The 17,357-nt window shown below is 54.7% G+C and overlaps 1 protein-coding gene across 1 annotated transcript; it reads right to left on the reverse strand.

Annotated features, from left to right (window-relative positions):
- Positions 1-6,336: 6,336 nt before the first annotated feature.
- Positions 6,337-7,065, reverse strand: BZA05DRAFT_412219 (uncharacterized protein). The gene has a single exon (XM_051485072.1). The coding sequence runs from the start codon at positions 6,834-6,836 to the stop codon at positions 6,561-6,563; it is 276 nt and encodes a 91-aa protein (XP_051335149.1). The 5' UTR covers positions 6,837-7,065; the 3' UTR covers positions 6,337-6,560.
- Between the last annotated feature and the right edge of the window lie 10,292 nt (positions 7,066-17,357).

Genomic DNA, 17,357 nt, shown 5'->3' on the forward strand with positions numbered 1-17,357 from the left:
CGACCACCGTGATCCTTGACCCGACGTAGACTCCGACTCTCCCTTTCTCTGCCTCGAAAATCCCCTCTCTCTCTGCCTCGAACATCCCCTCTCTCTCTTCTCCCTCCTCCTCCTCCCCCGTTCCGCGTGAATCCCTCGGGGTGGGGGGGCCAAACGGGCTGGCCGTGGCTTGCTGGCTGTGGCTTGCTGGCTGTGGCTTGCTGGCCGTGGCTTGCTGGCTGTGGCTTGCTGGCTGTGGCTTGCTGGCTGGCCACTACGCTCGGACGGTGGCCGGACGGTGGCCGGACGGTGGCCGGACGGTGGCCGGACGGTGGCTGCTCGCTGGCACGCCGCCGACTCGGTGGGCGGGCGTGCAGGGCACATCATCTCAGCGCAGGGCCGCGGCGGGCGGGAGAGGACACGGTTAGGTATCGCAGGCAGAAAGTGGGTACTACTTTTGGTGTCCCCCCCTTGTTGGAGTGGCGGGGGTCACTGGTCAATCAGCAGCAGCAGCACAGCGCCATGCCTTTCTGTGACCTCAGCGCGAAAACCCCAAACCATCTCCCGGGTCACCACTGTCCACTCGACTCGGTGATGACCTAGGGGGGGGCGACGAGCGACGAGCGACGAGGGACAAGCCCCATCTGGTATCCATCCATCCATCCATCCATCCATCCATCTCTTCTTGCACTGCACCTCCGCATAGGTTTCCTGTCATCGGTTCTTACATACTTCCTACCTACCCGCCTGGCCCCCGTCGCCGCCGCCGGTGAGAGTCCATTCCTTCCTCCTTCGCGCCCCGCCTTCGCAGCGAGCTCACATCCTGCTCTGTGCTCATGCTCTCCCTGACTATTATGCTACACACGCAAGTCTCGACGTCTCCGTCCATCCATCCGTCTAGACGTGCATACGATTAGCGATTCTATCTAGTGGGCGTCGCGCTCCAGGCAGGCACGATGTTCGAATTAATTAATTAAAAGGTAAACAGCCGAACTGGGGGAAAATAAAAAGTAAAAAGCAAAAAGTAAAAAGTAACGACAGCTAAAGTCCGGCACGGCCACCACGCGCCGTCATGGTCGTCCCACAATACCGTTGTTTTCCCGCGATACCTACAAAATTCTGCTAGACGGAATGGGGAGCTACGTGCTATGTAGCGTTCTCGCCGGGCGCCATCATCATCATCATCATCATCATCATCGTCGTCGTCATCGTCGTCGTCGTCGTCGCGCCAGTACAGTCCAGTCTTTCTCGCACCGCCAAACGAACGAGCGAACGAACGAGTTCAAGGAACTTTTGCATCGACCGACCGCCCGACCGATTGACACATCAAACGAGCCGGAGCTCATTCGGCATTGCTAATAGGTCGCAGGCCAACAGCCAGGCGCTACGCTAGGAACTCATGTGGGTAAACTGTTCGGACTCGCATCGCATGCCGCCCATCTGAATGCTCCGGTCGTGTGGGGATCATCCTCGAGAATCCTCCTGTCGGTGACGTGAGATGAGCATGAGCGTGAGCGTGAGCGGAGGGGTGAGTGGAATGAGTACATAACGCGCCGGGGGTTGATTTTCTTTCTTGCGCTTCATGGGGAAATCCCCGAGCGCAACGGCGCGGAGGGGGACAAGATGAAGATGATGAAGAAGAGGAATCCCTGGTTTCGTCTCTCTTTCTCTTTCTCTTTCTCTTTCTCTTTCTCTCTCTCTCTCTCTCTCTCTTTCTCTTTCTCTTTCTCTCTCTCTCTCTCTTTCTCTTTCTCTTTCTCTTTCTCTTTCTCTTTCTCTTTCTCTTTCTCTTTCTCTCTCTCTCTCTCTCTCTCTCTTTCTCTTTCTCTTTCTCTCTCTCAGCCCATGGTTCATCATCCACAATCGCGCTCCCGGAGGACCCCATCGATCCCCCCGAGTCCTCACATCACCCCCTCACCCTCCCTCCCTCCTCCAAATCCATCCTCCCTCCATCAGCAGTAGAGTACACTACACTACACTACACATACTCTACAGCCCAGTCCAGCCCAGCACGGCGAATCACCATTGCGCGTCTACTAGTACCTATCGTACTCTACATAGTGTAAGGTGCATGTCGCAGAGTACATAGACTTGCCCATGGGCCACTCCCGTGACTTTCAGTATCTGCAGGTCGTGCATGAGGCCGTCAGGCCGTGAGGCCGGGAGTCGGGAGGCCGGTTAAGCCGCTTCCGCACCCTTGTCCATGTCCCAATGTCCATGCTTCCCTCCCTCCCTCTTCGCACTCAGCGATAATCGATAGGCAAGACTGGGAATGGAAGTGGGTTCCCGATCGAGTCGAGCTTCTTTCGCTGCACGGAAACACTCGAGCCAGTTGGGGCCATCTCTTTTTTTATTGTTTTTGTTCTTTTGTGTTTTTATTTTGTTTTGTAGAGAGTACAGTAGAGAGTACCTAGAGTTCGGTACTTGTAATGAGGGGCTCGGCAAGTAGAAGAGGGGAAGTCCCTATTCGTTCCATGTCTGCGTGGCACTTCCTCTCCTGACGAAACGTGACGATTCCGTCCGCCGTCTCGGCTTGGTACGTACATTCTCAGATGGCCGACGAGGTCTTGGAACAAGCACTTCTTTCTTTCCTTTCTTTCTTTCTCTTTCTCGCGACAACATCCGGGCGGTAAAACCAGCACCAGCACCAGCACCAGCACCACCACCACCAGCACCACCACCAGCATGTGCATGTGACCCGTCACAAAACCCAGTCGAGAGATCGTCACCACCAATTCATCCCGTCCGCGATTTCGCACGCCCGCACGCACAGTTGATATGGTATGGTATGGTATGGTCTGGTCTGGTCTGGTCTGGTCTCGTCTATTCTGTATTGTCTTTCGTGTGCTGGCTTCGTGCTGCGCAGCACAGGCCGGAAATTGTCTATCGCACCTACATACATATAGCGACGACGACGGCGGTGTCGGCGGCCTCGCCAGCCGCGCGCGCATCGCACCATAGAGTACATTGCCGATCCGGATCGGATCGGCCCGCGCCTCGAGTCCGGTGCAGTCTGGTGCAGTCCAGTTGTTTACGGTTACATATATCCGTGACCGTCACGGGTGGCATGGCATGCCGGTATGTAGCGCGGCGAGGCGGGGCGTGGATGGGGGATGGGGCTTGGATGGGCGGGATGGGGGGCGGGGAGGGGGGGGAAGGGGCGGATTACACATGCGAGCTGGTCTGGCTTTCTGCTTTGCTTCGATTTTACTTTGCGCGCGAGGGGAGGATGCATGACGCTCCGCCTGTAGCCTACAGAGTACAGTACTCTGAACTAGCACAGGGCTCAGCCTGCTCCCTATCTAGCGGGCTGACAGGGGCTGGTACCGTATTGCGGCGCTTAATTAGTTAGAGTAGAGTACGGTAGCTCCCTTGCGATCCCCTCCCTCCCCGCGCGCTCAGCTGCATGTCGAAATCGCAACGAAACGTTCCAGAAAGATCCTGAGTCCTGAATGATTGATTTGTGCATTCTGTTCGCTCGCTGTTCGGTGCGGAGGTGACGAGGGGGGCAGGGGGAAGGGGGAAGGGGGGGGGGGGGGGGGGGGGGGGGGCGTGACTGGACTTTCACCATCGCGCAGAATACGGATTGTCTCGTAGAGCACATAAAGTACATACTGTACATAGAGTAGTTGCGCCGGAGGATTTGCTCGCTGGGTGGAGTGTGCAGTGGCTTTTGCTGCAGGTCGAGCCACACCCACCCACCCACACACACACACACACACACACAGACACACACACGCCCACCCGTCATGTCAAGTCATGTCATGCCCACCTACTAACTTACTTATGTACCTGGACCTGGACATGTACTCGCCCCTCTACGGACAAAATCCTGAGGTAAGCCGACCGACCGCACGGCGAACGGCGAGCTCAGGCGGCAAGGATCCCCACCCCACCCTACCCCACCCCACCTAGACCAACGGGGTATCCATCCATCTCCCGCCTCAAAATTCTATCCATCCACCACCACCACCACCACCACCACCACCACCACCACCACCATGATACTCTATGCATGCTGCCTGCGGGCGCCGGGCGGGACAGGAAATAACAGGAAACTTACTTACTTACATCCATACCAGCGCGCTCGATCAATAGGACGAAACCACGTCTTCAAACATATCATACATACATACATCTGTCATCTCTGTCGTCTCGGTCCGTACATATGTACATGAGTAAGTTTGCGTACCTGCAGCAGCCGCTCCGGCTTTGTTTTTTGCACGGTGGACAAACGGACAAACGGGTGTGGGTCGGTGAGGTGGGAAGAAAGGCCTCAATTCCCACTCAATCGATGCGGGCTGGTAGGTATGCTGGGTGTCGTTGATAGTGCTGCTGCTGGTGGTGGTGGTGGTGGTGGTGGTGTCGGTGGTGCTGATGCTGCTGCTGGGTATGCAATGCTATTCTATGCTATGCGATGCGATGCGCCATATCTGGATTCTGGATCGGGAACTGCAGTGGAGTTTGATTGACGAACTGGGTAGTGGATGGTGGTGGTGGTGGTGGTGGTTGTGGTGGTATGTAGGTTTTGTTGGGCGCGCGCACCGCCGCTGCTCGGGCTCTGGATGTGCATGTGGATGTGTATGGATGTGGATGTGTATGGAGATGTGGAAGGAGATGCATTCCCATTCCCACCGCTGCACGGAACGTTCGCCAGAAACATCAATTGGAGGACGAGGCTTGGCCGGAGTCACGGACTCACGGAGGACATATTCGACGGGAGTTATTAGTGGAGACCGGTATGTAGCGACCCTGATGGGGCGGCCATGTCCTTGGCACTTGCAGGTGCCAGGTGGGGCTCGGAGCTGAGCGCCGCACGCGGCGTTTGCTACGGTTTATACTACATCCATACAGCCATCCATACAGCCTCATCCTCATCGGCATCATCATCTGCTGCTGCTGCATCGTCTTAGTTGCCGAAATCAACAAGAATCGAAAGTTATATACCCCGACGATCCGTCGAGCCTCGCCGGTCAAGAGACTCACGGCAATGTCCGAGCGTGCAGCGGAGCTGAGTACCTACTACCGTACCGACTCCTTTTTTCTTTCTTTTCGGAAGGCCACCGTGGTAACCACCACATATGGACGGGGAGACACGTTCGCTCGGCCGCAGTCGAAAGCGGCCGCCGGCGTTACTTTCTGTATGTGTGAATGCAGAGGATTGTACATGTCTAAAAATCTCCGGCCCAAAACCTATGTACTCTTTTTGGCATCTTACCAAGCGACAGTGACTATATGTATGTGCGCACGGTACGTACCGTACTATACTATACTCTACACTGAACCCAACAAGTTCCTCCTTACGGAACCCCAGCCAGCTCAACAGCGTCTGGTCCGTCTTTTCGGTCGTCCTACTCACCTACTTTGGTACATACTCATGTAGGTGTGTAGTTACGACGGTTCGACGACGACGGTTGGAGGCTTAACGAGGAAGTGGTGGTGGTGGTGGTGGTGGTGGTGGTGTTGGTGGTGGTGGACAAACGGGGCTATAGGTAGTAGGTACTCCAACATGGATCGAGGGACGGAGTATAGTAGGTCCTCTACTTTACCTAGCCGCAGTCAGTGGTCGGGGAGGTACCTGGTAGTCCACCTAGTAGATACATACATATTTCCTCGCGCCCTACCTATGTGCAGGGCTCCCATTACCAGCGTTTGTTTCTTCTCTTCTCTTCTCCATGTGAAGGAAGGTTTTTCGAAACTGCAGCAGTGGTGAGATGTCTGGACGCCTCTTCACTGCGCATCGCCATCGAAGCCATCGACGCCATCCACCCGGCGACCGGCCAGCCGTATGAAGATATGTACATACCAACCCTTCGCTGTCCTCTGGTCTTACATACCGCATCGCGCCCGCTATCTATCGAGTGGATCTTATCACAAGAACCTGGATCGCTGCTGCTACCTATAGCACCTCCATATATCTACACACAGTATGTAGGCAGAGAATGCGCCGTTAATATCCATCCTAATCCCGACCCGGATATCATCCTCATCCTCATCCTCATCACCATCAGCAGCAGCAGCAGCAGCAGCAGCATCACCGACGGCGACCCCCACAGCCAGCAGCAACAGCAGTAGCAGCAGCAGCAACTGCCAACTGATATTCACCGAGTGTCTCGGTACTACTACCGTTCTCTACCGTTCTCTACTCGTTGTAGAATAGCGACCGGACCCACCCACCCTCTTTCGACTAGTCGCCGTTTCGGTCATCTGCATAGACACTCATCCTGGTAGGTGGGTGGGTATGCTACATACGATGATGATGATGGGGACAGCTGCCAGCAGCGGAGCTGTGAGCACGCTGCGCTGGGGGGAGGGGGGGGGTCTCCAGACAGACTGCAGGTGACGTTTCCAGCGACAGCGATCTCATCCCCACGCGCGCGTTGATGATGACAAAGCCACCCGCCTTGCCTCACGCCGCGCCGCGCCGCCCGGTCGTGTGTGGTGTCTGGTGTGTGTTGTGGTGTGTGGTGTGGTGTTTCACCCCCAGCCAGAGCAGAAACGTCCCGGCGCCGAGTCGTGTTCCAGAAAGTCAACCGACCGACATCCCCTCAACGGATCCGACGTCAACGGTTGGCTCCTAGTTACTCGCGGTCGGCCCACAGACCACCGCCAGATAGATAGAACACTGCCAGCCCTGCCAGTACTAGTGCAGTGCCAGTGCCAGGTGAGGTGTGGGGTTTCAAAACCGATCGTCTCCTCACGAAACAACCCCGGCGCCTCACCTCACCTCGTTCTCGACCACCACCACCACCACCTCCACCACCAACACTACCACCACCACCAAGAAAATCCATATGCAAGAACGGTGGAAACAGCAAAACAGAAAACAAAACATTTCGCGCTCCAGCCAGAAACATTACCTACGTACATAACGATGCGCGTGTTGATGGATGGCATAGGTAGATATGTCAGAGCAATTCGGTGATTCGGTGATTCGATTGACCACTGATCACTGACCGCTGACCAGTGCCATGGTTTTTGTTTTTGTTTTTGGTTTTATCGTGTCGTTCGTCCGTCTTCCGCTGGACCCTCGGGAGAAAAGTAAGAAAAGGAACGAAAGACGAAAGAAAGGAAAGAAAGGAAAGAAAGGAAAGAAAGGAAAGAAAGGAAAGAAAGGAAAGGAAAGAAAGGAAAGAAAGGAAAGAAGAAAGGAAAGAAAGGAAAGAAAGGAAAGAAAGGAAAGAAAGGAAAAAGAAAAAAGAAAACCAAATAAATAGCCGTGCGTGGTGTAGGTATAATCGGGAGGCACTAAGATGAGATGGGGATGTTGATGGGGATAGGGTGCAGCCAGCCAGCCAGCGAAAAAGCGAAAAGCTAAATAATGGAAAGAGAAAAGAAAACCGATGAACGGACAAACTACAGTGTCGCATTATCCGCCGGGGGCCCAGCAGCTATGCATGTCTCGACCGAAACCGTTAGGTAATTCATGCATCCCGCCCCCGGGTGTCCCCTCCCCTCCCGACCGAGCGCCGCAACGGCTAATTGTCGCGCGTCTAGGCCTCTCACTGCCGCGTGCTGCGTGCTGAAGGAGGTCTCCCCTGCGCTCGTGGCGGATGCGGGGTTGCTTGGGGTGTGTGGTCCGGAGGAGAAGGTGTGCTCTGTGTGTGGTACGGTGTGTGTGTGTGTGTCCATTGCCGGCACCGGCGGTCGTACACACTACACATACTTACCTCCATACATACATCCCATGAGCCTTGGCACATTATTCACGTGAAGGCCAATTGCTCACGGTACCTACTTCGATACATATCATACCTTACTTACTTGCATCAGGTAAGCGAGTAGGTTATGTACCTACCTTAGGTAGGTAGAACACCACTTGCCCTCCACCCCCTCCTCTGTGCTACATGGAGGCTTCTCGCCAGTTTGACAGCTTTTGCCTATCAGCATCCGCGAACGCCATCATTCCACGGTCCACCGGACCGTACCGCAACGCATCGTATCGTTATCCGAAGGCCACTTACAGCCTTTGAACTTACTGCTCCTGTCACACTGCTTTGTGGTGGCTGCAGATGGGCGGAAAAGCCATCACATGCACTCGCACTCGTACGCCGCAAATTTCGCAGAGGCGCCGTGCAGCTGGTGAGGATGGGAGCGAGAGCGAGGCGGAGGGGGAGAAGGAGGTGGAGAAGAAGAAGGACGAGCACACGGAGGTCGAGGACGATGGAGGAAGTTTGCTATCGCGGAAGTAGGTACATACCAAGTACCCCGTCAATCACGGCGTGGAAAGCATCGCTACCTATGCACATACACGCTGCAAGCATGTTCGGGGCACGTATGCATGCATAATCACCGTCAGTCCGGCGAGTAGAGTACGCACATACACGCTGCAAGCGTGTTCGGACGAGAGCAACTACCGTTAAGCACAGCGGGCGTGTTCGGGGGGGGGAAAGCACACAAGCAAGCAACTACCGTCAATCACGACGAGTATGTAGAGTGCATACACGCTGCGAGCGTGTGGTTCGGGGATGCATCTGTCGCCAACAAGAAAACCAAATATGTATCATTGCTGTTTGCTCTGGTCCCGCCGCCGCGCCGGTTGCTTTTGTCCGCGGACGTGACATCCGCTTAAGACAGGTGGCAGTCTTTTCTCCTTCTCTTTGTTTTACTTTTTTCTCTCTCCCTTTCTTCACTTTCTCGTCCTTTTTTGCCCCCTCCCTCGCTCTTTCTTTGGCCTTCAACGGAAAGCCACCAGGCACACACTCGTTGGGATGCGGAAAAAGTGACTACCCCCAACTCGCTCCACGGAAACGGTCGACTCGATCTTCCCGGTGTGGATGGTTGTTTCACTTTTCAACTGAAACCTCGCTTCGCGTTCTCGCAAAGGCACACAGGCACACCTCTCGGTAAAAGTATTAGAAATTAGAATAAGGTATTGTTTTCCATGTGTGGTGGTGGTGGGATGGAAGGGAAGGGGAAACCGGGAAAAAAAAGGTTGAAAGCATGAAGCACGCATATTCATGAGCCAGCGCTTCGGAGTGTAAGACGCTGGCGGCTGCGACTCCGAACCGGAAGGACTGGACTGCACTGGAAGAATGATCCTCGCTTTCGCCGGGCGGCCGTCGTCGATCTTGCGGTAGCCATCGATGGGTCCGAGATAATCGGATGTCCTGGCGGACGAGTTCACTCTCCTACATCATACATGGAGTATGTAGACTGCTCTGCATACCCGGGTAGTGTAGATACTCGGTAGGCTCAGCAAGCGCATCGACCGAGAACCGTTAGCTTGGTATGTATGCCGATACACGCAGGAAGCCTCAAGCAGCGCAGAGGCGCGGGGGGAGGAGGGGGGAGGAGAAGGGAAGGTGGGGAGGGGAAGGCCCGAGAGCTGCCCCCCCCCCGAAGAGTGTGGTGTGGGTTAGGGTCTGCTATAGATTGACAAATCATGCCGATTCATGCGGTGATGAGGGTTGATCACTTCTTTTTGACGTGACGATCAGCATCGAACCTCTCCGCTGTGATTCGTCCGTGTGGGGTTCCCCTCTTGCAAGGGACGGCACGGTAGAGTTGCGAGCAGGCCCAGAACGAAAATGCGAGATGAGATGCGGTCCCGCCCGATCACTCCATCGAGCCTAGTTACTCGACATAGCTTCGATGCGATTTCGTCGTGGTGATGGTGGTGGTGGTGGTGGCGCGCTTTCCTCATGAGACGAAAGAAAGAAAGAAGAGAGAGAGATGGCGACTCTCACTGTGAGGCGGTTGATTGAGCGCGTGCGACGGAGCTGGCTGTTTTATGCAGCACGCACACAGCCATGCATATGGAGTATTTACTCCTTTACTCCGCGAACGATGATTGTTCCAGCCAGTATCAAACGAGCAAAACCGACCCACCAAGTTGCTTTTGTTCTCCATACTCTCCCCCCCCCCATTCCATCCCATCCATCATCGTCTTCCGCACTGTTCTGCCGGCACGGACTCTCCTGATCCCATCCCTCCGACGACTGCACTGCACTCACTCACTAGAGTAACGAACCGGAGATTTCCGAGCTGATACACGCCCGCTAGCTAGTTAGTTGGCGGCATACATCGCAGGGTTAGCGGGAGTCCGCCGCATTCGCCAAAGAGGTTACTTGGCTGTGAGACGCGGCTGGCCGGGGCTTGGGCTGAACGGGGCTGAATATGCGGCTCGATGATAGGTGTGATTCCGATTCCACCACTGCACTTCAACGTGAACACCGCCTCCCTCCCCCTCCCCCATCCCTATCCCCCCGTGCACGGGAGTTGAATTAACGACCACGGTGGCGGTATCATACAGACCATTTCCTCGTACGAGCTTTAACTTCTAGAGTCGCCCGTTATTGCTTGGCAAATGGATGAAGCCTGAACTTTGAAGCAGTGGCGAAGAAAATCTACCTACAAGTTGCCTAGGTACATAAATATGTACCTACATAAGTGCACCCAATCTTAACTATTTATGACTGACTCCTTACGAACTTTGCGCTCATACCTTAATCACAGTAGGTCACGATGATCGTGATCGTGATCGATCAGCTAGCATAGCATGTCATGGTGGCATGTTCGATTCATTGATTTAATCGAGTCTGCAATGCCGTCACTCGGGCCGACACGACACTACGGACGGTACTGCGGCTCATCCCACTGATCCGAAACGCGGAGGTATGTCCCAGAAGGAAGTGATGTCAGGTGGGTTGAAAAGAAAAGAAATAAAAATAAAAAGATATTGTACCTGAATGGTACCCGTCGGTGGCTGCTCTCGCTCTGTGTGGTCTACCTAGATACTTGTTTCATCGTCGGCGCGGCGATGTTTCTCTGCCGCCTGCCCCGTTCATTCCGCCCCGCTGGGATGCTTCACGTATATACCGATGTATGTAGAGTACCTTCTGCGTCCGGCCAGCACCCCGAAATCCAGCAGGCTGCCAAGTTCATCCGTGTATCGAGATACCCATCCTCAATATTATTTTTTGTCGCCGTAGCGGCGCTGATACATTTCTTCCGGACTCCAACTTCTCCGAGTCGTTCACATTGTTTCACTAAGTTCCTCACTCACTACTACTTACTATACTTACCCCGCATCTCCCTCTTCATATAAAGAGCTCGAAGGATGTTGCCATTCTGGCTCTCTGGACCGCCCACGATCACCAAGATTCACGAACGTACCACTTCCGCTTCCACTTCCACTTCAGCGAGCAGCCCGGGGATGATCTTCGCACCCGGTGCAATCCCCGACTACCTAGTGCTTTGTCGGAGGGGTATCTAGAGTATGTATGTATGTAGAGTCTGCATCTCGCTACCGGTCGGAGGCATGTAGGTAATCATACTACTTATATGTACCAGTGAGTACAGTACATACCTCGGCACGCCGAAAATCGTTGCACGGGCAGAGCAGGGCAGGGTTGCAGGCTGAACGGACCTCGGACAAAACGTATCGGCCACCCGCTGCCCAATACCTACTCTACCTATGTAGGTAGGTAATGCAAGGGAGGAGGAGAAGGAGCGGGAGATGTCTCGACCACCTGGTCCGTGGCGGGCAGGTCTCGAGACAGCCGGCTGCCCGGCTGCCTAACGGGAGATATGCAGACACTCAACTCACAGAGACACTCGATCAGCCACTTTGCGGAAGGACGGAGGGATGAGACGGACGGACAATTAATTCGCATTACTTATACTCTCTACTAGCGGATTTCGGGAAGCCGACAGACAGCTTTGGCGAAACTTTGTACTCTACCATACCCGCGTGGCTAATTTCCCCTCCCCCGCCCACCCCGCCCACCCCCGGAACCTGCCCGCGAGAATCGGGAGCCAAATCCCCAGGGTTTAATAGCCGTGAAACTAATATCTACTCTGCACACAGGCTACTCTGGACGATATATAAGTCTGACAGCCTTCGCCAGCAGGACTCTCGAAGCCACGCGAAGTATATTATATATCGGCGGTTTTTCTATGCCATATATACAAGGCAGGTATATTCCGTAATTCGGCCCACGCGCATGTGTAGAGTACTCTATCTACATACTGTACTAACGCACTAAAGGTGCAGTGTGGGGAAGCCTACCTACTATTCTTTTCTTCGAGGCGGGCGTGGGCGTGGGCGTGGGCGTGGGCGTGGGCGTGGGCGTGGGCGGGAATTCGCAAATCGAAAAATCGAAATGCGAGATTAAAACATGCGCAAACAAATACCAAACCTGAAGGGAGACAGTCGGCCGGTCATCGCAGGCCTGTATTCGAGTACTCTACATGGCCTTGCAGCCGTTACGTTACCAAGACCCCCGGGCCCAGCAAGGTTTATTTCTTAAATACTTTTTCTTTTATCGAAACCCAAACCACGGGAGAGAGCTCGAGAAGAAGCCCGGCAGTTTGGGTATGGCCCTAGTTATGGGGTCGGGTGGAATGGAGTGTATGATGTTAAAGGATCGCTTTCTTTTTTGGGAAGCCGGGGGGTTTGGGATTTGTGTGGGGGAGGGAGGGGGGGGTGTACTGTACTGACAATTGGGACCTGGTGATCCCGACCTCGACCTCGACGCAGTGGGATGGTGGAGTCTAGTTGAGGTTCAATATATACCACATTTGATTCTTCGAATCTCGGTGCAGCTCACATGCGGAGAAACTGGGAAGGGAAAGAAGGAAGGAAGGAAGGAAGGAAGGAAGGAAGGGGCTAGTTACTTGGTAGTAGTAGTAATAAGTAATAAATATTAGAAGTGCCTTGCTGCTTCCGCGCTCGATGCAATAGCGGGGATGTATCTAGTTATGTACGAAGCACGGCACTCTACGACTATATACACAGCACTATACCGCAGTATGCACACATAAAGACTCGACTCACTCATGTCGACAATCGTCGATATTATAGTAGTGTCCATTAAGCAGATATTTACCGGCAGATCAGATACACGTGAGCCCCTCCCGCCGTATGTAGAGTACCTACCGTACATCGGCGGGCAGGAGAACAGACGCACTGAAACGCATGTCGGCTGCTCGTTCATTTTTTGAGAGGGGAGGGCGGCGGGGGGGCACACGGGGGGAACCCTAACCACCCGGCAAGGTGAAACGTGGGTGATTGTTCTTGGGGGGGGGGGATTCTTCTTCTTCTCGGGGAACCCTTCTCGGAGAACTTCCTCCAAGCGTTCGAGATGGTGGCCGAGTTCAGGGTTATGAACCTAGGCAGGTACGAGAGCAGATTGGGAAACCCCCTATCGCTGCTACGCTGCTCCATCTTGTCCACGCCTCTCGCGTTTCGTGAAAGCCGTTCGAATCCGCAATCCTGGGGCCGGGATCGGGCGTGGGGGGAGGTGGGGCGGAGAGAGAGAGAGAGAGACCTGAGTATTTCCCATGCTGCATCGCCGCTTCCGGTCACGGTGACCGAATGGGGCCGCGACCAGTGACCAATGCATCCGTGTTGAGGATATGTACGTTCTCCGCGGGCGGGGGGTGGGGGATGGGGACTGCGCGTGATTCACGGATTGGCAGACGACTGGTCATCGCACGTTTCCCTCCCCTCCAGATACGGCCTGTGGATGGTCCCCGGCCGTCGCGTCGGTAAACTAGCGACATGCAATGCAATTGGGGGTCGATAAACGAGCCTCAGCATTGGACTAGGGGAGGGGAGGTGAGGAGAGCAGAGATTCCACGCGAGAGCGGGGATAGTCACGGCATACGGTGGAGTGGGAAAGGGGGGGCGGAATGGCGGAGTGGCGGAGGGGCGGGACATCTTTGGTGCCCCATTGCCCCTTTCCCCAGAGGTAACGGGAATGGCAACGCGTGGAGATTCGTGGATTTTGTTTACTCATGTCAAGCTCAAGCTCGGGCTCGCGCCGAATCGCAAAGTTTGTTACGCAAGCGAGCGAAAAATCCTGCGTAACCTCGGGCCCCCATCCGAACAGGGGTGGGCGGGGCGCGGCGGTTGGTCACGGGAGGGGGATCATGTACGCTCATTCGCTACCATCGCGCCGAGTAGAGAAGGACATCGGGATCTACTCGTCGATACTACTGGCCTGCGGAAAATCCGGGGAAGGGTAAATAGGGGGAGGGGGATGTTTCTATGAATGGAACGGAGAGGAGTGGAGCCAGACGGGTGTGCTCCGAAGCGATGAGCACAGCCATGGATATGTTTATTTGCGCACATCTGCGACGGAATGGCCGATTGGAAGGTTCGGAGCGTTGTTTGTTTCGGTACGGGGGGTTCGTATGTAGATACGCTCGACATACTTACCGAGCTGCATTCCCATCGATGATCGGTTACGCAAGCAGCAGTCGAGAGGGAGTGTGCCGTATGCATATGCCCTGGAACCTGGACAGAGCGGAGCACAAGCTGGGCGCCGTCAGACATTCGCAGTGGTCCCCCCCGCCCCGCCACACACAGCAAAATTCCACCAAAAATAATAATAATAATCTATTTCGGCAAATTAAATCTATGAGGGATATTCTGGCCTCTATTTGCGCCTGACAAACGTGTGTATCTACTCTACTCGCACCCGTCGCGAGACTGTGGCGATGGCTAGTGCAAAGCTGCCCGCTCATTGGTCGGAGCTCATGTACCGGGATTATGTGGAGCGAGTGATATGCTATGGTGTACGCCGCCTGCCTTTCTAGACGTGCGGCGTGATGGGAGAGAGGTTACTTTACTGGAGGGGGCGTTTTTAGACCTGTGGTTGCTGTTATTGTCGACATACGCCAGACGGGATTCCCTGCGGTCACAGTGGAGAGGCAGCTCTTCACTGGAGAGTGCGTACCTATGACATGTACATACCTAGGAATGATAGGTAGGTAGGTACGTAGACCACACCGGACGATTGCTTAGCTTCTTTGCCCTCCGCGATGACTGATTTGCGGACAGGAAGCTTAAAGATCGCGAGTAATCTGAGTGAAGCAAAGAAAGAAAGGGGGTCGATCATGGTACATGGTACCTATCGTGGGTTACGCCTACCGTTCGGTGCATGCTTCTATTTAGGTCAAGATACGGGGCTGACGACCTCGATTGGTGGTGAACGGTCCTATCGATTGGTCTGAACTTGGTGATGTTTTGCCGGGATTCTGTGGAGCTGAGCGGGGTAGATCTTGTATTACGCAGCTCTTACGAGCGAGTCTTGATGACTCCATACGGAGCGCCCAGCGAGTGGTTGTATGGAACTGGCCGCGAAAGCGAGCGACTCAGCACTACGGTCTGGCCCATGGGAAAGAATCAAGGAGGCGGAAACAATCCTCTTGCAGCTCTCTCCCCCATCGCCCACGCCCCCTCCCCTCCCCTCCCCTCCCCCCGGTGCATCCCCGCTGTTGGTGTGATGCAGATACGCGCCTTGGATTCGACCAGATCATGCTGTATGGGGATAAGTCGTTGCCTACTGGAACGAGAAACTTATGCTCCTTTCTTTCAACTGGCTTGTTCCACACCATCCCCTCCTCTCACCTCCCTTCGCTCCATGACCATGCTAGCCGGGATGAACCTCGCGTTCGATGGCAGACAAAGTTTGACTTGACATGACAGTTCTCGGCTTTCCGTTGTATTGGCTGTCAGTCCCCCTCGTCAATGTATGCTAGTCACCGTCCATGGATACAGCTTCGCCCAGCTCCGGTAGTTGCCCGGCATATGTATGTTTGGCGTGAACGTTTCCCAGACATCTCGCTCTCCTGGCCATCGCCCATGCCCCCCCAGTGGACGTGAAGCAGGTCAGGTCACAGCTTATGGCCGGAGTTGCGTGGGCGGTCGTGTGTGTGCAGCTCCCATGTACATGTATGTACTTCCTCGGGCAGCTCAACCTCCCCCGCCAATCCGCACACGAGGAAGATACTCTGGGCCATGATTCGTCTCAGCATTGCCGCGACGGACTTGGGCCATTAGGAGATGTTGGACTTTGACTCGGCGACATAGACGCCATCGTATCCACTACGTGCTTACCTTCACTTACCGGAGGAATCCAGCAAGAGCTCGGTGATCTTCGGATCCCCGACTTGGGTGATTGGGTTGTAGCTTTCAGCCTGCGGAGTACCTAGTAGGTACTTGTGCTGCTGTTGAGAAACCCGATAAATGGCCATCATCCGTGGAGTTGGGGATATATGCGGATATGATCGCAGACTGACAAAGAGGGTTGTGGTAACCGGAACGATGGGAAGGATCATCGCGAAAGCTACATACCTGTAGGTGAGACACTTCCAGCTTCACGGCTTGCTGAACTGCTGCTACTCTCTGGGAATTGGTCTGATCTGATCATATGTGCAACCGTTAACCGGACTTAACTGAAACATACAACGTAGTCAATCAAGATTCGGCCTGGCGCAGCGACAATTTCTCCAGCTACGGACAGGATAAGTAGTTCTGGGGTTAGTAAGGGATAGACCGAAAATCGGGCTTCTGCAATGATGAATACAGCTGCCAAGTATCTTGTAAGATGGCCGTCGGATCTCCACTGACCGACTTGATACGGTTGTGATCGTGACAGATATTGCGCGGAAGTACTAGCTAGCCCGTGCCGTTCCGCAATTGCGAGCGCGGGTGGTTGTGCTGTCTTCGATGACCGAGGTTCCCCGTCAACTCCGCCCATTGAATGACTACGGGAAGACACAGAGTAGCCGAGCACAGTCATACGGCTGCAGTCGGTCGGGGATCTAGCCCAGCCGAGTGATCCGGCATGAAATTCATTTGCTCCGAAAATAAAAACCCTTTTCCACGCTGGGACGTAGATCAGCCAGTAACATTTCCCCATTTCTAAGATGACTCCCTGCAAGAAAGAACTCCACTCATTCGCCACCGCAAAATCTCCACCTGCCCTCCGGTGTCCCCGGCCAATCACAAAATCACCATCCTCGGATCCCCTTGCTCGTGCGTCCGGATCCCCCCCAAAAAATTGTTGAGGCATTTCCGAATCCATCACATAATCTTTGTACACCTAGGCATAAAAAACCAAATCGTACCTCCGTACCGAGCACGGCCCTCGGACGCCTTATCGACAAGTCACCGACCATCTCCCCCCCACCCCCACAGACTCCGTCTCCACATACTCTCGGAGTTCACGCAATCAGAGACACGCAGCGAGCAGAGACCTCCGTGGGTGAGATCAACACATGCATCAGCAGCTATATGTAAGCTTGTAACCGCCGCCCTGTCGAGCACTGCCGCCTAGGCCAGCCTGGCAGCGCCCTGGAGTGTCCCGCGTGGTTATCACTTGACCTGTCAGACACGGGCCGGGGGGCCTCGGGCTCGCCGCTCTGTGATTGGTCGTAATAGACGGTAGCGCTGGCTGGTGATTGGAGCTGCTGGAGCGCGCGAGTGGGGGTTTCTGCCTTGCCTTGCAGCGTGCGGCTGGGTGCAAGTCGGCTGGAAATCGTACGCGGTCAAGGAATGAGGGGATGCGATGCTGAGTACTACACTGCACTACACTAACTATGCCGATGACTGTTCATACATGCCGCTTTCGACTCGGGTGTCT

The sequence above is a fragment of the Tricharina praecox genome (assembly GCF_024521635.1).
Source record: "Tricharina praecox strain CBS 144465 chromosome Unknown BZA05scaffold_39, whole genome shotgun sequence".
In the NCBI taxonomy this organism is placed as follows: domain Eukaryota; kingdom Fungi; phylum Ascomycota; class Pezizomycetes; order Pezizales; family Pyronemataceae; genus Tricharina; species Tricharina praecox.

What these genes read in the sequence shown, in the direction of transcription:
- BZA05DRAFT_412219 (XM_051485072.1), bottom strand. Translation starts at nt 6,836, where the DNA reads ATGTTTCTGGCTGGAGCGCGAAATGTTTTGTTTTCTGTTTTGCTGTTT.